The 15,656-nt window shown below is 46.0% G+C and overlaps 1 protein-coding gene across 6 annotated transcripts in view; it reads right to left on the reverse strand.

Annotated features, from left to right (window-relative positions):
• Positions 1-3,729: 3,729 nt before the first annotated feature.
• The window catches only part of GPCPD1 (glycerophosphocholine phosphodiesterase 1), a 237,850-nt gene continuing 225,923 nt past the window's right edge, over positions 3,730-15,656 (reverse strand). For all 6 annotated transcript variants that reach the window (XM_029593475.1, XM_029593474.1, XM_029593478.1 and 3 more), the window contains one exon: positions 3,730-5,179. In XM_029593475.1, the coding sequence (XP_029449335.1) occupies positions 4,984-5,179 (196 nt within the window). In that variant the 3' untranslated portion in view covers positions 3,730-4,983. The remainder of the gene's footprint in view (positions 5,180-15,656) is intronic.

A 15,656-nucleotide genomic window follows, 5' to 3' on the forward strand; every position in this document is an offset into this window, starting at 1 on the left:
CGAAGGGTGCTGAATGGCATATGCAATCATGTGATATGTAAATAACTTTCTGTAAATAACGTATATTACCATGATGTCACATTAATAAATGATGTCATAGATATTGTGTCAGAGTACCTTACTCTCTCATTCCCAACATGGACTATGTTTGCTTTTAATGGAACTTCTTTGTTGGGATGCCCTAACTCTCCTGTTTCATTAGTATCCTTCAAGGATACATTTCTCAGAACCATTCACTGCTGAGCGACTGTTGGCTTTTCCTTTTGTTCTAGTTTAAAAGCTGCTCTATCTCCTTTTTGAAAGTTAGTGCCAGCAGCTTGGTTCCACTCTGGTTAAGGTGGAGCCCATCCTTTCGGAAAAGTCTCCCCTTTCCCCAAAAGTTTCCCCAGTTCCTTACAAAGCTGAATCCCTCTTCCCTGCACCATCGTCTCATCCACGCATTGAAACTCTGGAGCTCTGCCTGCCTCTGGGGACCTGCACGTGGAACAGGAAGCATTTCAGAGAATGCCACCCTGGAGGCTCTGGATTTCAGCTTCCTACCTAAATTTGGCTTCCAGAACCTCTCTCCCACATTTTCCTATGTCGTTAGTGCCCACATGTACCACACAGCCGGCTCCTCCCCAGCACTGTCTATAATCCTATCTAGGTGACATGTGAGGTCTGCCACCTTCGCACCAGGCAGGCAAGGTCCTCACATCCACCAGCCACCCTGCTATCTACATTTCTAATAATCAAATCACCAACTATGATGGCCAGCCTAACCCTTCCCTCCTGGGCAGTAGCCCTGGGAGACTTGTCCTCAGAGCAAGAGGACAATACATCACTTGGAGAGCAGGTCCTTGCTAAAGGATCACTTCCTGCTACACCAGGGTGATGTTCTCCTACTGGGGGACCTTTCTGATCCAAGGCAGCACTGGGGCTGCCAGACTGGATTTGGGACTTGGCTACTATGTCCCTGAAGGTCTCATCAATGTACCTCTCTGTCTGCCTCAGCTCCTCCAAGTCTGCTACTCTAGCCTCCAGAGATCAGACTCATTCCCTGAGAGCCAGGAGCTCTTTGCACCATGTGTGCACACATACAATCTCTCACCGGCGGGTAAAAAATCATACATGTGACACTCAATGCAAAAGACTGTACGGTGCACACATACTCTGGCCCACGCCCAGGTAAGCAGCATTTTATAACATACATGTGCATGTTATAAAATAGCCTGGCTGTGCGCACATATGCACATGCAAGAATCTCACTTCTACTGTGAGAATTGGAGGATTTTAAAAGGGGGGCGTGCTGATGCCATTCCCAGTTTGTCCCCCATTTGCCCAGTTAAGAGATAGGTCATCCAACTCCCCCTCTGTTTGATAGCCTTCACAACCTCCATTTAGCCCCGACCCTGAAAGCCCCACAGATCTGCCTAGTTTTCTTTAAATTTTAACTTACATGGCATCCATAGCCGAAGTAAAGTTATAGGATATGGGGCTTCCAGCACACACCAGGTTGAGTAGTATTTACATGCACATCTGGTTCAACGCCCCAAAATGCCCATGCCCAGACCACACCCCACCTACTTTTGAAAACTTTTGAGGTGTCTGCTGCTGGAGATACGCACCTATCTTGGCGGCTTTTAAAATCTGCTTGGTGTGCAAGCCAGACATCTTCCCGCATTCCATTTGTACTATTACCGTTGTCTTTGTTATATATTGATTTTCTTGTTTTGTGAAAAGAAGTTTTGGAGTATATATCACTGATGTGTGTGTTTTGCAGCAACATGGTGATGCTAGGTATTTTTAAATGTATTTTGTATGTCTTATGATTTTTGTTTGTTCAACTGTACAATTGTATTTTTAAAATAAAGGTGAGTAACACCTCATTTGAGATTTTGAAATTTGTGAGGGTTTTTTTTTTTTTTTACCTCTGCTTTTCATGTTTAATTTAATTTGTTGCGATCAATTTGCCTCTTTTCTTCTATTTCTAGAACTATAACAGAAGATTTCAGAAGTCTCCTATGCCCACCTCTCCATTTTGCCCATCCCCAAACTCCTTCCCCCATGACCTTTCCCCATACATCCTGGAAACAAAACAGAAGAACTGCAATCCTATCAATCTCATAATTGTGGGACTATTTCATAAAAACTATTTGCGACATCCTAAGTCTTAAATTCCTGACTTTGTTAGAACATTGCTTCTCCACAGAATTTGTAAATACTATTCCAGGGATTTATTATTGTTTAGTCATTTATTTCAAGCAGTCCCAATTCTCATCTATATACCTACTTAGGTATATAGATGAGGTATGTTTGTTCATCTTTGCCACCAGGACTAGATGTCAAGATGGGCCTGATTTTTTTTTCAGTCAGGAGGAAATACAATTGTGACAAAATACTGCTGGGGTGAGAAAAGAAACTTGGTTAATTTATAGAGATTGTTCTAAAGTTTTGTACTTTTTTTTAAAATGGATTAAAAAGAAATTATCTCCAGCCATGAAGGGGAAGCTTCTTTCAATAGTTTCTTCACCTTATTTAGCCAGGGCTGCAAGAACAAAATGATTACTGCTGGGTATGATTACTGTGTTGCTATTAAGTTCAACATAAATCTCCATAGCAATACTGTATCACCTGACCATCAAAAAATCTAGCTTTTATCATCAGTGATAATGCTGTATTGGTAAGAGTATATCCATACCAGATACTATATATAAGTAACATCAAAAGAAAACATTTTCGGGTAGATTTTTAAAAAAATGTGTGCACGCGTCCATGTGCGCGCGTTATAAAATCCGGGGCAGCACGCGCAAAGGGGGTTGAAAATAGCAATTTATGCGCTGCGACGAAATTGGGCCTCCCTCAGTTCCCTCCCAGTCCGCTCCTTAATTGGGAGGGAACTTTCCTAACCCCCCTACCTACCCCCTCCCTCCCTCTTCTCACCGACCCCTTTGAAGGCCTCACCTTTTTGTTTTTTTGTTTTCTAACTTACGCCAGCTCCTGAGCTGGCGTAAGTTGTGTGCGCCGGGAGGCTGCCGGCACACGATCCCCCAGCACAATGGCAAATGGCCGCTGTACCGGCGGTCTCCAGCTCTGCCCCTCCCCGCCCCCGGGACCGCCCCTTGGAAGAGGCCTGGCTCATGCGCACGTAACAGGGGTTACGCACACGGCCGGGCCTCTTCTAAAATGCATGCAGCGCACACAAGGCTCGGCCGTGCGTGTAACCCCCATTTTCCCTGCACGCAGGGGATTAAAAATCAGGCCTTTTATTACAAATTGTACTATTTGTACTATTTGTATATAATCCATGCATCAACCTATTGTAATTATTTTATTACTATTACTACTGTTTTACATTGCCATATACCTTCTTTCAGTTGCTCTAGTTTAGCATTGTTATATTTTTCTAATGGTCCTTCTTTAGTTGAACGTTAATTGTAAAGCACTGTTGCTATTTTCTAATTGTTCTAGCACTGCTGCTGAAACTTTGTTTTATGTGAACCGTCATGATGTTACTAAACGAATGGCGGTATATAAAGAACCTCAAATAAATAAATAAATAAATAAAATCACTAAAGCAACAATTAAAAGGTAACTAGTAACTACTTCTTCAATACTATAATAAAATTGGACTGTTCTTTCAATTAATTAAATCATTCTGCATTTTCAAAAACATTCCACGCAACGGTTCCAGAAATAAATGTTCAGCAGTTTGGGACAGGAAAAGAAACCAAACATTTACCATTTAACAACTTTTTCATTTTTATTTCTTAATATTTCAATGAAAGATAAAAGTAACAACTTCAATGAAAAAAGCCAACTTTACACCTTAAAAAAAAAAGTACATGCATCCATACTTAGAATATATACATTACTACAATATATCTGAATAAGTTATACATATGATCTATACTGGTACATATTTAAGATACATTTCAGCTTTACAGAACATAGAATGCAAGAAAAAAAATCTGCTCTCATGTAATTTAACAAGTGTTAAGACACATTAGAAATGGCAAGCCCCTTCATAGATTTCACATACAAGCTTTTGGTTTTTCGGCAACTTCAAAATGTATCTTTAGTCCTTTGTATCTTCTTGCATTCATCATAAAGAGGATAAGGATTACTGTAAACACCTATAATTTCATGCTTAATTTCTCCAGCATGCATTTTACAGAAATCGAACATTATGCATCAGCTATCTCAAGGCTGCAAATACTAAAGATACATGAACCAGTAAAAAGCATGGCGAACATGATCTCCCATGTTTACAAATCTTCTATGTAGCTTCAACCACATTAATTTACTGATCTGCAATATTAACAAAGAACTAAAGCAGGTTACAGCAAAGAAGCTGCCGCCAAAGGGTCAAGAGACCCAGTACTTTTCTCTGAAAGGGTATGGAGATTCATGTGAATGGCAATCTACCAAAGGTCCCCCCCCCAAACCAATTGCTGGATGTGAAGATGGCACATTAGCTCTATATAACTGTATCTACCTGTGCAAATGAATGCATTTGAGGTATTAATTTGTCCATGGCCAGAAATAATCTACACAGTACGGTAGCTGACAGTGAAAACTGCTTTTAGACTAAAGCTGGAGCCAAAACAGAAATGAACAGTTTCCTGCTCTGCAATCTGTATTAAATCAGATATTGCACAGAAAGGTAAAATTGTACAATGCTATTCAGAGGTATTGTGGTTACACTTTATAATACAGGTTTATACAGTAAAGATTTGATACAGTACTTGGACTGAGGTTTTATAACTTGATTTTCCAGGTTTTAAAATTATATACAAACAAATAATTATATCTGGCCATAAAAAAAAAAAGTCAAACAATGATTTAAAAATAGTTATTTAAGAATCTGACAGGATCCATAGTGGAAAAACAAAGTAAGAATGCTTGGTTATTGCTTTATTGGGCAAGAAAAAAAAAGAGGCTACAGTACTGCTTAATCAAGTCCATTACAACAGAGCAGCCCTGAGTGTAAAATCTAAGTTCTTAAACTTGCTGTTGCTGATCTATACCATAAGCTCCCATAGCAACACTATAACGCTTACAAAAGGTTGAACCACAAACAAACTTGTTAATAGGACATAAACATTTTTTCAGCATTTCTGGTGGTAACTCCTTCTTCAAACGTTCCATATGCTCCACCTGGAACACATTAGGCTGTTCAGGATACCAATCATATATCCTAGTCAAGCAAGAAATGACAGAAAATTAAATGTCACTCAAGTGCACAGAGCATAAAAAGGAGAAATTACTTACCTGATAATTTTGTTTTTCTTAGTGTAGACAGATGGACTCAGGACCAATGGGTTATGTGCTCCCCTGTTAGCAGATGGAGCTGACGTCACCCTAGATATACGCCTGCAGTAATCTCAGCCATCCAGTATCTCTCCGTCTCCTAGTAGATGTGGATTGTGCCTTCCCTATCGGGAACACAGTACTCTTTAGAAGAGGAAATTTTACTTTTAAATTGGAGAAAGATCGAGCCCTGCTTTCCTGCAGTGATACTTAATGGTCCCTCCCCCAGTTGAGAATTCCTGAGGCGATTTCTGAGATCCCTCACAGGTGTGCCTTGGTCCGGTAGCTGGTTCCCGGCGTGGACTTTGCTGCTGAAGCAGCAGGTGCAGAAAGCCGCTTGCAGCAGTGGCGGCCTATGCCCTCTCCCCCCCACCGCAGCTGTATACCATCTCTGTACTCAGCCGATAAGCACTGAGCCCAGGTAAGTAAAAGAATAACTCCTCTGATTCAGAGAGGTGGAATGGCTCTGGTAAGTCTTTTCTTCGGTCTCTTGCTCAGCATGCTGTACCGATGATGTTCCCGATCCCGTTGGGGCAAAGGAAGGGGGTTTCCGAGCGGGTTGAGTGGCCCTTCGATGGGCTAGGCCTTGCTTCATGCTCGGTGAGGCACGCCATGTGCCAGGCCACGGTGGCACCATCTTGTTCAGTTTTGTGCGCCGTTATCCCCCCATAGACCGTCTGTATGCGTGGTGAGGGCCAGGCCCTACTGCTCACATAGGTACGCGCTCACCTATGCGTAGCCAGACCAAGGCACACCTCTGAGGGATTTCGGAAATCGCCTCAGGAATTCTCAACTGGGGAAGAGACCATTAGGCATCACCGCAGGAGAGCGGGACTCGATCTTTCTCCAAGTTAAAGGTAAAATTTCCTCTTCTAAAGAGTACTGTGTTCCCGATAGGGAAGGCATAATCCATATCTGCTAGGAGACGGAGAGATACTAGATAGCTGAGGTCACTGCAGGGGTATATCTATGGTGACGTCAGCTTTGAAACTTGACTCAGTCTCCATCTGCTAGCAGGGGAGCAGATAACCCATTGGTCCTGAGTCCATCTGGCTACACGCTAGGAAATCAATTTTTGCAGATTTTATAAAGAGAAATTAGTTCTTAACTAATTTCTTTCCTTTGAGTCCAGCCAGACCAGTCCAGACAAATGGGTTATGCCTCTCAAAAAGCAGATGAAGACAAAACTTAACTGGGGTGCTGACATCCCTGTTAGACTCAAGTGCTGACCTCAGCCTGCCAATATTTTATTTTACAAGCTAAGATAAACATTTTTAAGAACATAAGATATTCCATACTGGGTCAGACCAAGGGTCCATCAAACCCAGTATACTGTGTCCAACAGTGGCCAACTAAGTCACAAGTACCTGGCAAGTACCCAAACATTAAGAGACAGATTTTAAAGGATTTACGCGCGTTGGGGGGGGGGTTTACGCGTGCCGGGCCTATTTTCAAAAGGCCCAGCGGCACGTGTAAAGCCCCGGGACGTGTGTAAGTCATGGAGCTTGAAAAAATGGGTAGGGTGGTCCGGGGGCGTGGCCAGAGGCCTCTGCAGGGCCGCTGGGCCGGGGGACCAAGCGCCGGCAATTGGCTGGCAGGTGTAACTTCTATAACAAAAGGTACAGGGGGGAGGGGTTTCTTTAGGGCTGGAAGGCGGGACAGGTAGGGGAAGGTGGGGGGAAAGGAAAGTTCCTTCTGAGGCCGCTCCAATTTCGGAGCGGCCTCGAGGGTACGGGGAAAGCCAGCTGGTCTTCCCGAGGGCTCGGCCCACACAAGTTGCACTAGTGTGCAGCCCCTTGCATGCGCCGACCCCTGATTTATAACATGCGCGCGGCTGCGTGTGCATGTTATAAAATCGGGCGTACATTTGTGCACGCTGGGTAGTGCGCGCAAATGTAGGCCGTGCGCGTAGGTTTTAAAATCTGCCCCAGGCTGTTTTGACTGAAGAAATCTGCTTGTAAGTTCTGTACTTCTACTATAAGAGCAGTGGAAAGTCTTTTCATATGCTTCGCTGCTCAGACTAACCACAGACCTAGAGACACCTGATCCCACCTCAGAGAATTACATATATCCCTGCCGTAGCATTGGCTGCCATGATGCTGACTACCTGACTCTGAAGAATGGAAGCAAACTAAAAAGAGTGCCTTTCATGTTGCTCTGGTTTCCGACTAATTGATAGATTACTTGGCTTCTTATTGATTCCAAGTGTCTTGAGTTCCTCTACAGCGAGCACCCCAGCTCCAGAGATTGGCATCTGAGTTTACCATCATCCAAATAGGAGATTCAACATTCACTCCCACCATTAGGTTCCTACATACTAGCTTCCAAAGCAAAACTCTCTGGCATACATCACAGAGTGTCTCATAAAATACACCTGAGACAGCAAGTCCCTCTGCAAGGGTTCATGTGCACCCTTGCCCAAGGTACTAAATCCAACGCAGCCACTATGGAACCAAATGCCTAAAGAAATTCTCAATAAATCATGTACTTGGTTTTGCAACTTCCAGATGTGTGTCTGTCAACCGGACCTAGCCTTCCCTGGTGCTGAACCTAACCCCCAAAGTACTCCAGGGATCAAGAGGGAAACAAGATGCTCTTGTCAAAACTGGAATCCCAGCCCAGATCCTGCAAAAACAGCATAACTCTGGCAGTCACAGCTTTGCTTCTTAGGCCAGCATAGGTCAGATCCACCAATCGTCTGGACACAGATGTCCCAAAATATGTTCTCTGCACAAGGCAGCCATCATAACCATCACCCTGGAAAGACCTTCAAGCCATGCCAACAAAAAAGGGAGAGCCTGATAGGTGAAAGTGCTCCCCTCTATCAATGTAAGGCAAAGATATTTCTGATGCCCTTCTTTTAACAGGATATGCAGATACACCTCCATCAGAACACCAAGAATTCCCCTTGATGTGCCAGTATTATGATCAACCAGTCTCCATCTTGAAGTGAAACACCTTCTGAGCCTTGAGATACTTCAGATCCAGAATATGGTTAAAAAGATGCCCCCCCCCCCTTTGGTACCACAAAATAAACTGAGTACCGACCCTGATCCCATTAAGAGCACAAAGCCAGAACCACCAACCCTTTATGTAGCAGCAACAAAAAATGTCATCCATACAGCTTCCCCATATGAATGGATTGACAAGCCTCTGAAAAAGGATGGGAAAACTCCAGCGTATAGTAATCCCTGAAAACTCCTACAACCTACTGATTCAAAGTAATGTGGACCCACTTCTGGTAAAAGGCAGACAACTGCCTGCACAAGTTTGTATCAGACAGTGGTTTCCCATACCTTCAACTAGATGATCAGAGGACTTCTGGAGCATCCCGAAACTCTATCCTTGCCTCCCTTCTTGTAGTTCTGAAAGGACTGGAATTTACAAGAAGACCTAGACCACTGGCCATGTGTTAACCTCCCTGGCTTCGCACACTTGGAATCCCTCAAGTGGCTCCAAGCCAGAGCTGATTACAATGTCCCTCTTAGGTTCGTTTTCGGGCAATCTGGGGACTTTTGATTCCCCCCATGCTTTCACCAACTTTTTTAAACCTTTGTAAAAAGGAAGATTCCTCCAGAAGGAATGTTTGGCCCACCTTGCCATGGAAATTGAAACGGCTGATCAGTTATATAGCCACAGCAAATGATGGGTAGCTACAATGGAAGCCATATTCCTAGCCAAAGCCCAGAGCCATTCATATGAGGTATCTATCACAAGAGTCATCGCAATGCTTTCTGAACTGCATCCTCCAAGATCGTCCCCCCACATTCTAAGAAACTTTCCTGTATGTGCTGAGACATAGTCCTGCTCTAGCAATAAAGCAAATGTTGCTTACCTGTAACAGGTGTTCTCAAAGGACAGCAGGATGTTAGTCCTTACATATGGGTGACATCACAGGATGGAGCCCAATCATGGAACACTTTTGTCAAAGTTTCCAGAACTTTGACTGGCCCCTACTGGGCATGCCCAGCATGGCACTAACCCTGCAGCCAGGAGGGGTCCCCCTTCAGTCTTGTTTAAAAGCTACAGGCAGTGCCGAAGAATAAAATAATAAAACGTTACGAACCCAACACCACGGGGTGGCGGGCGGGTTTCGTGAGGACTAACATCCTGCTGTCCTGTGAGAACACCTGTTACAGGTAAGCAACATTTGCTTTCTCAGAGGACAAGCAGAATGGTAGTCCTCACATATGGGTGAGTACCGAGGTGAGGAATTCCGAATATGCACCAAATGTACCCAAAGATGTGGCATAGGCACAACAACTGGGGTGGAATCTGGTAAAGGGCATCCTGAACCCCACTGGGCAGGCGGAAAGGTGTTGGTACGTCACGTTGTAAACAGGTTACGAAGGACAGACTGGCTGAAGATGGAATCTTGTCTTCCAGCTTTGTCCAAGCAATAGTAGGCTGCAAAGGTGTGGAGAGAACTCCAGGTGGCAGCCCTGCAAATGTCAGGAAGCAGCACAGATAGCAAAAAGATATGCAGTCCGCCAACCAGGAGGAGAGAGTCTGCTTACCCACAGGATGCCCTAATTTGTTAGGATGGAAAGAGACGAACAATTGAGTGCTCTTCCTGTGGGCAGCTGTACAGTCTAGATAGAAGGCTAGAGCCCGTTTACAGTCAAGGGTATGCAGAGCCTGCTCTCCTGGATTGGAATGGGGCCTGGGAAAAAAGGTAGGTAGTATGATGGATTGATTGAGGTGAAAATCCGAAACTAACTTAGGTAAGAATTTAGGGTGAGTGCGGAGTACTGCCTGGGCCTGCAGACGTTTAGTGTAAGGCGGATAGGTAACTAGGGCCTGTAAATCACTAACTCTGCGAGCTGAAGTGATTGCCAAAAGGAAAATCACTTTCCATGTGAGATATCGAAGGTCACAGGAGTGAAGAGGCTTGAATGGTGATTTCATGAGCCAACCCAAAACTAGATTAAGGTCCCAAGAAGGGGCCAGAGGACGCAGTGGAGGCTAGAGGTGAAGCAAGCCCTTCAGAAAACATGTTACAAGGGGTTGTACTGATATAGGTACATCCAACACCTTTATGGAAGGCGGCTACCGCACTGACATGCATTCTGATGGAAGAAGTTTTTAGACCAGACTCTGATAAGTGCCAGAGATAGTCCAAAAACTTTGTGATTGGACAGGTAAAGGGGTCAAGGGACTGAGAAGAGTACCATGACTTAAACCTGTTCCATTTGTAAGAGTAAGATTTTCTCATGGAAGGCTTCCGCAAAGCAATCAGGACAGGGGAAACTGGTTCAGAAAGGTTGAGTGGCTGAAGGATTAACCTTTCAACATCCATGCCGTCAGGGACAAGGCTTGAAAATTTGGGTGGCGGAGGTCCTTTCCCAGGGGAATGTGCCTGCGAATGGAGAGAACCTGAAGGATTGGAAACCACACCTGGTGTGGCCAGTGAGGTGCAATCAGGATCATGGTACCCGTGTCCTGAGGTAACTTCATGAGAGTCTTCGAGAGAAGAAGTGGAGGGAATGCATAAAGTAGACCGGTTGCTCCCGAGAGGGCGAATGCGTCTCTGGGCTGAGAGTGTTTGCTGCGAATGAGAGAGCAGAAGTTCTCCACTTTGTGATTCTGAGCAGACGCAAAGAGGTCTATCTGAGGATATCCCATTGTTGGAAGATGGAGTTCGCTACTGAGGTGTTGAGAGACCACTCGTGAGGTTGAAAGATGCGACTCAGCTTGTCTGCTAACACATTGTCCACTCCCAGCAACCAGGTGGCCCTGAGGTACATCAAATGGGAGAGAGCTTCTGCCCATATCTGTGCAGCTTCTTAACACAAAAGGAAGGAGCCTGTGCCCCCTTGTTTGTTGATGTACCACATGGCCACCTGGCTGTACGACTGGATCAGGATGACTTGATTTGAAAGGTATCCTGAAATGCCCTGACAGCATATCTGATTGCTCGAAGCTCCAGGAAATTTATTTGGTGTTTGGCTTCCTCTGGAGACCAAGATCCTTGTGTCTGCAGATTGGCCACATGGGCTCCCCATCCGAGGTTGGAAGCATCGGTGGTGACAGTTATTTGAGGGTCTGGAGCCTGGAAGGGCAAGCCTTGGAGGAGATTGTTTTGATTTTTCCACCAGGTAAGAGACTGGCAGAGTGATTCGGTTATGTGGACAATGGTCGACAGGGGCTGAATGCTTTGAGTCCATTGTAACCTTAGAGTTCACTGCATGACTCTCATGGCCAAATGGGCCATTGGTGTAACTTGAAATGAGGACGCCATGTGTCCCAGGAGGATGAGGAAGTGGTTTGCAGTCGCGGAGTGCTGGGACTGCAGCTGGTGTGCAAGAGAAACGAGAGTGAGAGCTCGCTGTCGAGGCAGAAATGCCTTTGCCTGCAAGGTGTTCAAGTCTGCCTCAATGAACGATAAGGTTTGAGATGGGACTAAGTAGGATTTGTTGTAGTTGACGAGAAATCCTAATGAAATTAGAGTGTGTAAGGTTAGATTGAGGGACGACTGAGCAGCTTGCTGAGTGGGAGCCCTGATTAACCAATCGTCCAGATAGGGGTAGACGTGAACACCCTGAGTTCTTAGGAAGGCTGCAACCACTACGAAGCATTTTGTGAAGACTCGTGGCCCAGAGACTAGGCCGAATGGAAGCACTCGGTATTGATAGTGCTTGGGGCCTACTAGAAACCTCAGGTATTTGCGATGAGAGGGAGTTATCGCAATATGAGTGTATGCGTCCTGGAGGCCTAGAGAGCAGAGCTAGTCTCCTCTTTGTAAGAGAGGAAGAAGCGAGCCTAATTTAGCATCTTGAATTTCTCTCGCTGGAGGTACTTTGTTGAGGGCCTGTAGGTCTAGAATAGGATGAACGCCTCCCGATTTTTGGGGGATTAGAAAGTACCAGGAATAGAACCCTAGGCCGTGCTGAGAGTAGGGTATGGATTCTATTGCCCTGGACTGGAGGAGAAGGGAGACCTCCTGTTCCAGAAGGATGGAGTGATCGGTTGTTCTCCACGTCTGCAGAGGTGGTGAGTCCGGTGGCACGGAGAGAAAGTTCAGATGGTAACCCTGGGCAATTATCGCCAGTACTCAGTGGTCTGAGGTGATTGAGTGCCATATGCTGTTTAAATGGCACAGACGGCCTCCCACTGGTGTGTGAGGTAATAGTGGCTGGCTGCTGCTCTCTAGGTGGAAATCAAAAACCTGAAGCAGGACCTGGTTGAGGACCTGCTTGTGGCTTTTGTTTCTGTGTCTGACGAGAGTGGGCTTTTTGAAAAGGTCTTGTGGCACGGGATCTGGTTGGTGGCGGATAGGACTTCTTTGGCTGGAAGAAGGACTTCTTAGAGTCCTTTCGGAAGGGCTGTTTTGAAGAGTAGTCAGAAGGTATCAGAGAGAGAGCTGTCTGACAATCTCATGATGGTCCTTATGTTCCGCCACTGTCCGTTAATTTGTTCCCCAAATAAGTTAACTCCTACACAGGGTAGGTCAGATAACCTGTCTTGTACCTCAGGGCGAAGGTCGGAAGTCTTGAGCCAGGCCCATCTCCTTGCCGAAATAGCTGCTGCAGATACTCTGGTAGCAGTATCAAAGATATCTTAGGATGATCTGATCTCATGATTGCCTGCCTCAAAACCCTTGTTTACTAAGGTTTGAAGCTGATCTTGGAATTGTAGAGGCAGGGTATCTGTCAAATCTTGTATCTGCTTAAAAATGACCCTATTATATTGGGTCATATAGAGCTGATAAGCAGCAATCCGGGAGATGAGCATTGAGCCTTGAAATACTCGGTGGCCAATGGCATCTAGAAACTTCTGTTCCTTGCCAGGGGGAAAAGAAGTGTGAGGCTTTGATCTCTTTGCTCTTTTTGTGCAGATTCAACAACTACAGATTGGTGATCCAATTGAGTTTTCTGAAAGCCTGGAGCTGCCTGCAACTGCCTGCACCAAATAGGTAGTGTCAGCTTTTCTATGCACTGAAGCAATGGAGCCAGAATGTTCCCAGTTCTTCTTGAGGAGATCCAGAAGAACCTGGTGGATAGGGATGGAGGTTATTTCCTTAGGAGCATCCAAGAATTGGAGCAACTCCATCATCTGATGTATGTCATCCTGTTCAGTCTGTAATTGGAAAGGAACCAATTCAGACATTTCCTTCACAAAATTTATAAAGGAGATGTCCTCTGGAGGAGAACGCTTCCTACTTTCAGTGGGTGAAGATAAATCATCAGTGTCTGGGGAGGAATCATCAGTCCAGGTGTCGTAGGGATCAGCACCTGTCCCTCTAGGAACTAGACGGGGATGGGATGGTGGGATATCTGAAGGTCCTGGTCTAGGCTCTAAAGGAATCTGAGGAATTATCGGAGGCACCGATGAAGGCATCGGCGCAGGCATCAAGGGTATCGATGGATGGCTCGGTGGCTCCGACGGACGTATCGGCACCGATGGCTGGATTGGTGGTGAGGGACATATCGGCATCGATGGCTGAGGCAGGACTCCCGATGGAGGGATGCGGAACGGTATTTATCCTCCCGATGACAGAGTAAGCGGGAAGGGCACCGGAGCCACTGGTGACCCGGGGTTCATCGGTGGAAAAGCGGCAATGAGCGCTTCCATCCTGGAGAGCAGCGGTGCCAACGCTGTCGGAATCGGGTCGGTGGACGGTTCCGCAATCGGTACTGGTGTCGGTGCCGGAGGAACCTGAAGTCGTTGCATCGCCTTGTCGATGGCCTCCTGAACCATCCGGTCCAGTTCTTCTCAGAGACCTGGAGCAAGCAGCCCCGGCTCCAGAACAGAAGGAGTCGCGGCTCCCAATCCTCTGTCGGGTGAGGGTTGTCTTGGTGACCCGGTCGCCGAAAAGGTTGGTGCCTTTTCTGGATGGGGTTTCTTCGACGGCGGCTCGGACGATGGTGAGATCGATGATTTCGCTCCCTCGATGGTCCGAGGCTTACAGTGTCGATGGCGATGTTTGTCTCTACGATCCCCTCGGTCCTGAGGGGGAGTAGAGGGTGTCGATGGCCGAGATGTCGATGCCGAACAGTCACCGGCCGGTGGTCAATGCTGGCGCGAAGTTGACTGTGCCGGTTCTGACGACGTCGATGCAATGGACGGAGTCGGGGTTTGAGCACGGAAGAGAAGTTCCATCTTCTCCATTCTGGCCTTGCGACCTTTTGGTGTCATTAGGGCACATTTGGTGCAGGTCAAGATATCGTGCTTGCATCCTAGACACATAACACAGACTTTATGGGGGTCTGTGAGGGACATGGTGCGATTACAGTTCGGGCACAGACGGAACCCTGACACCAAGGCCATGGAAAAAATCGAGCCGCGGTACGGTCGACGGCCAGTAGGCCGTAAGGACCAAATTCGACGGTAATTGATGGAAAACAGGTAAAAAGTTACTGGAGTACCGCGGTCTGAAAAAAGTTAAAGGAGGGACCCCCTGTGGGGTAAATTAACTTTTAGTAATTCTGTGAGGAACATTCCTGTCAGGAATCTCTGCAGAGCTCCTTTACCACGAGGCTACTGCTGCGTGGAAAAAATAAGACTGAAAGGGGACCCCTGCTGGCTGCAGGGTTAGTGTCATGCTGGGCATGCCCAGTAGGGGCCAGTCAAAGTTCTGGAAACTTTGACAAAAGTGTTCCGTAATTGGGCTCCATCCTGTGATGTCATCCATATGTGAGGACTACCATCCTGCTTGTCCTATGAGAATACTGCTGTACACAACCTACTGTACCAAACCAACAGCCTCAAAAGCTCACTTAAGCACAGCATCCCTGAGGGCAGAGCCCCCTTCCACAAGAACAGTGGTCCTTAGTGACAGTACAAATGAGGGCATCCATGAGGAAATTCCAGCTTTTTCCTTTCCTGAAGAAAGTGGATACCGGAGTCGATACAGCTTTGCCATTTTCTTAGCCCCTTTAAAATTTAACTCTGGGGCATCCCATTACAGAGATCAAATCCCTTTGTTATGCCACAGAAATGCTTTGGTTTCCTTAAACTCATTATAATAGGGTTGTCCTCCAAGTTAAGAGACTCCTATCCTCTTCTCCAATTCCACCCCACCACACAACTAAACATCCATAGGAACAGTGAAGCTATGGGAGAAAGTTACTCTCTGTGGAACAGAAACATAGCTGAATTATCCTCTTCTCTAGGGAAGCATTCCTCCTCCTCTGACTCTCCTTCACTGTCATGTTTCCTTAAAATCTTAAGGTCCACTGGGGAGATTTGAAAGTGCAGGATTTTCTCCCCTCCCAATCATCCTCTACTTTTCTCAGTATTTTGTTCTGGATTCCTAGGAGTTTCCAGGGAGGAGGCCTCTCAGGAGAGGAACCTGAGCTGCACTATGCCCTATAGAAAAGGACCTGAATCAAACACTTCAAACTCTGTGGGAACAGAGTCTA

This window comes from Rhinatrema bivittatum, chromosome 3 (assembly GCF_901001135.1).
Source record: "Rhinatrema bivittatum chromosome 3, aRhiBiv1.1, whole genome shotgun sequence".
NCBI lineage: Eukaryota > Metazoa > Chordata > Amphibia > Gymnophiona > Rhinatrematidae > Rhinatrema > Rhinatrema bivittatum.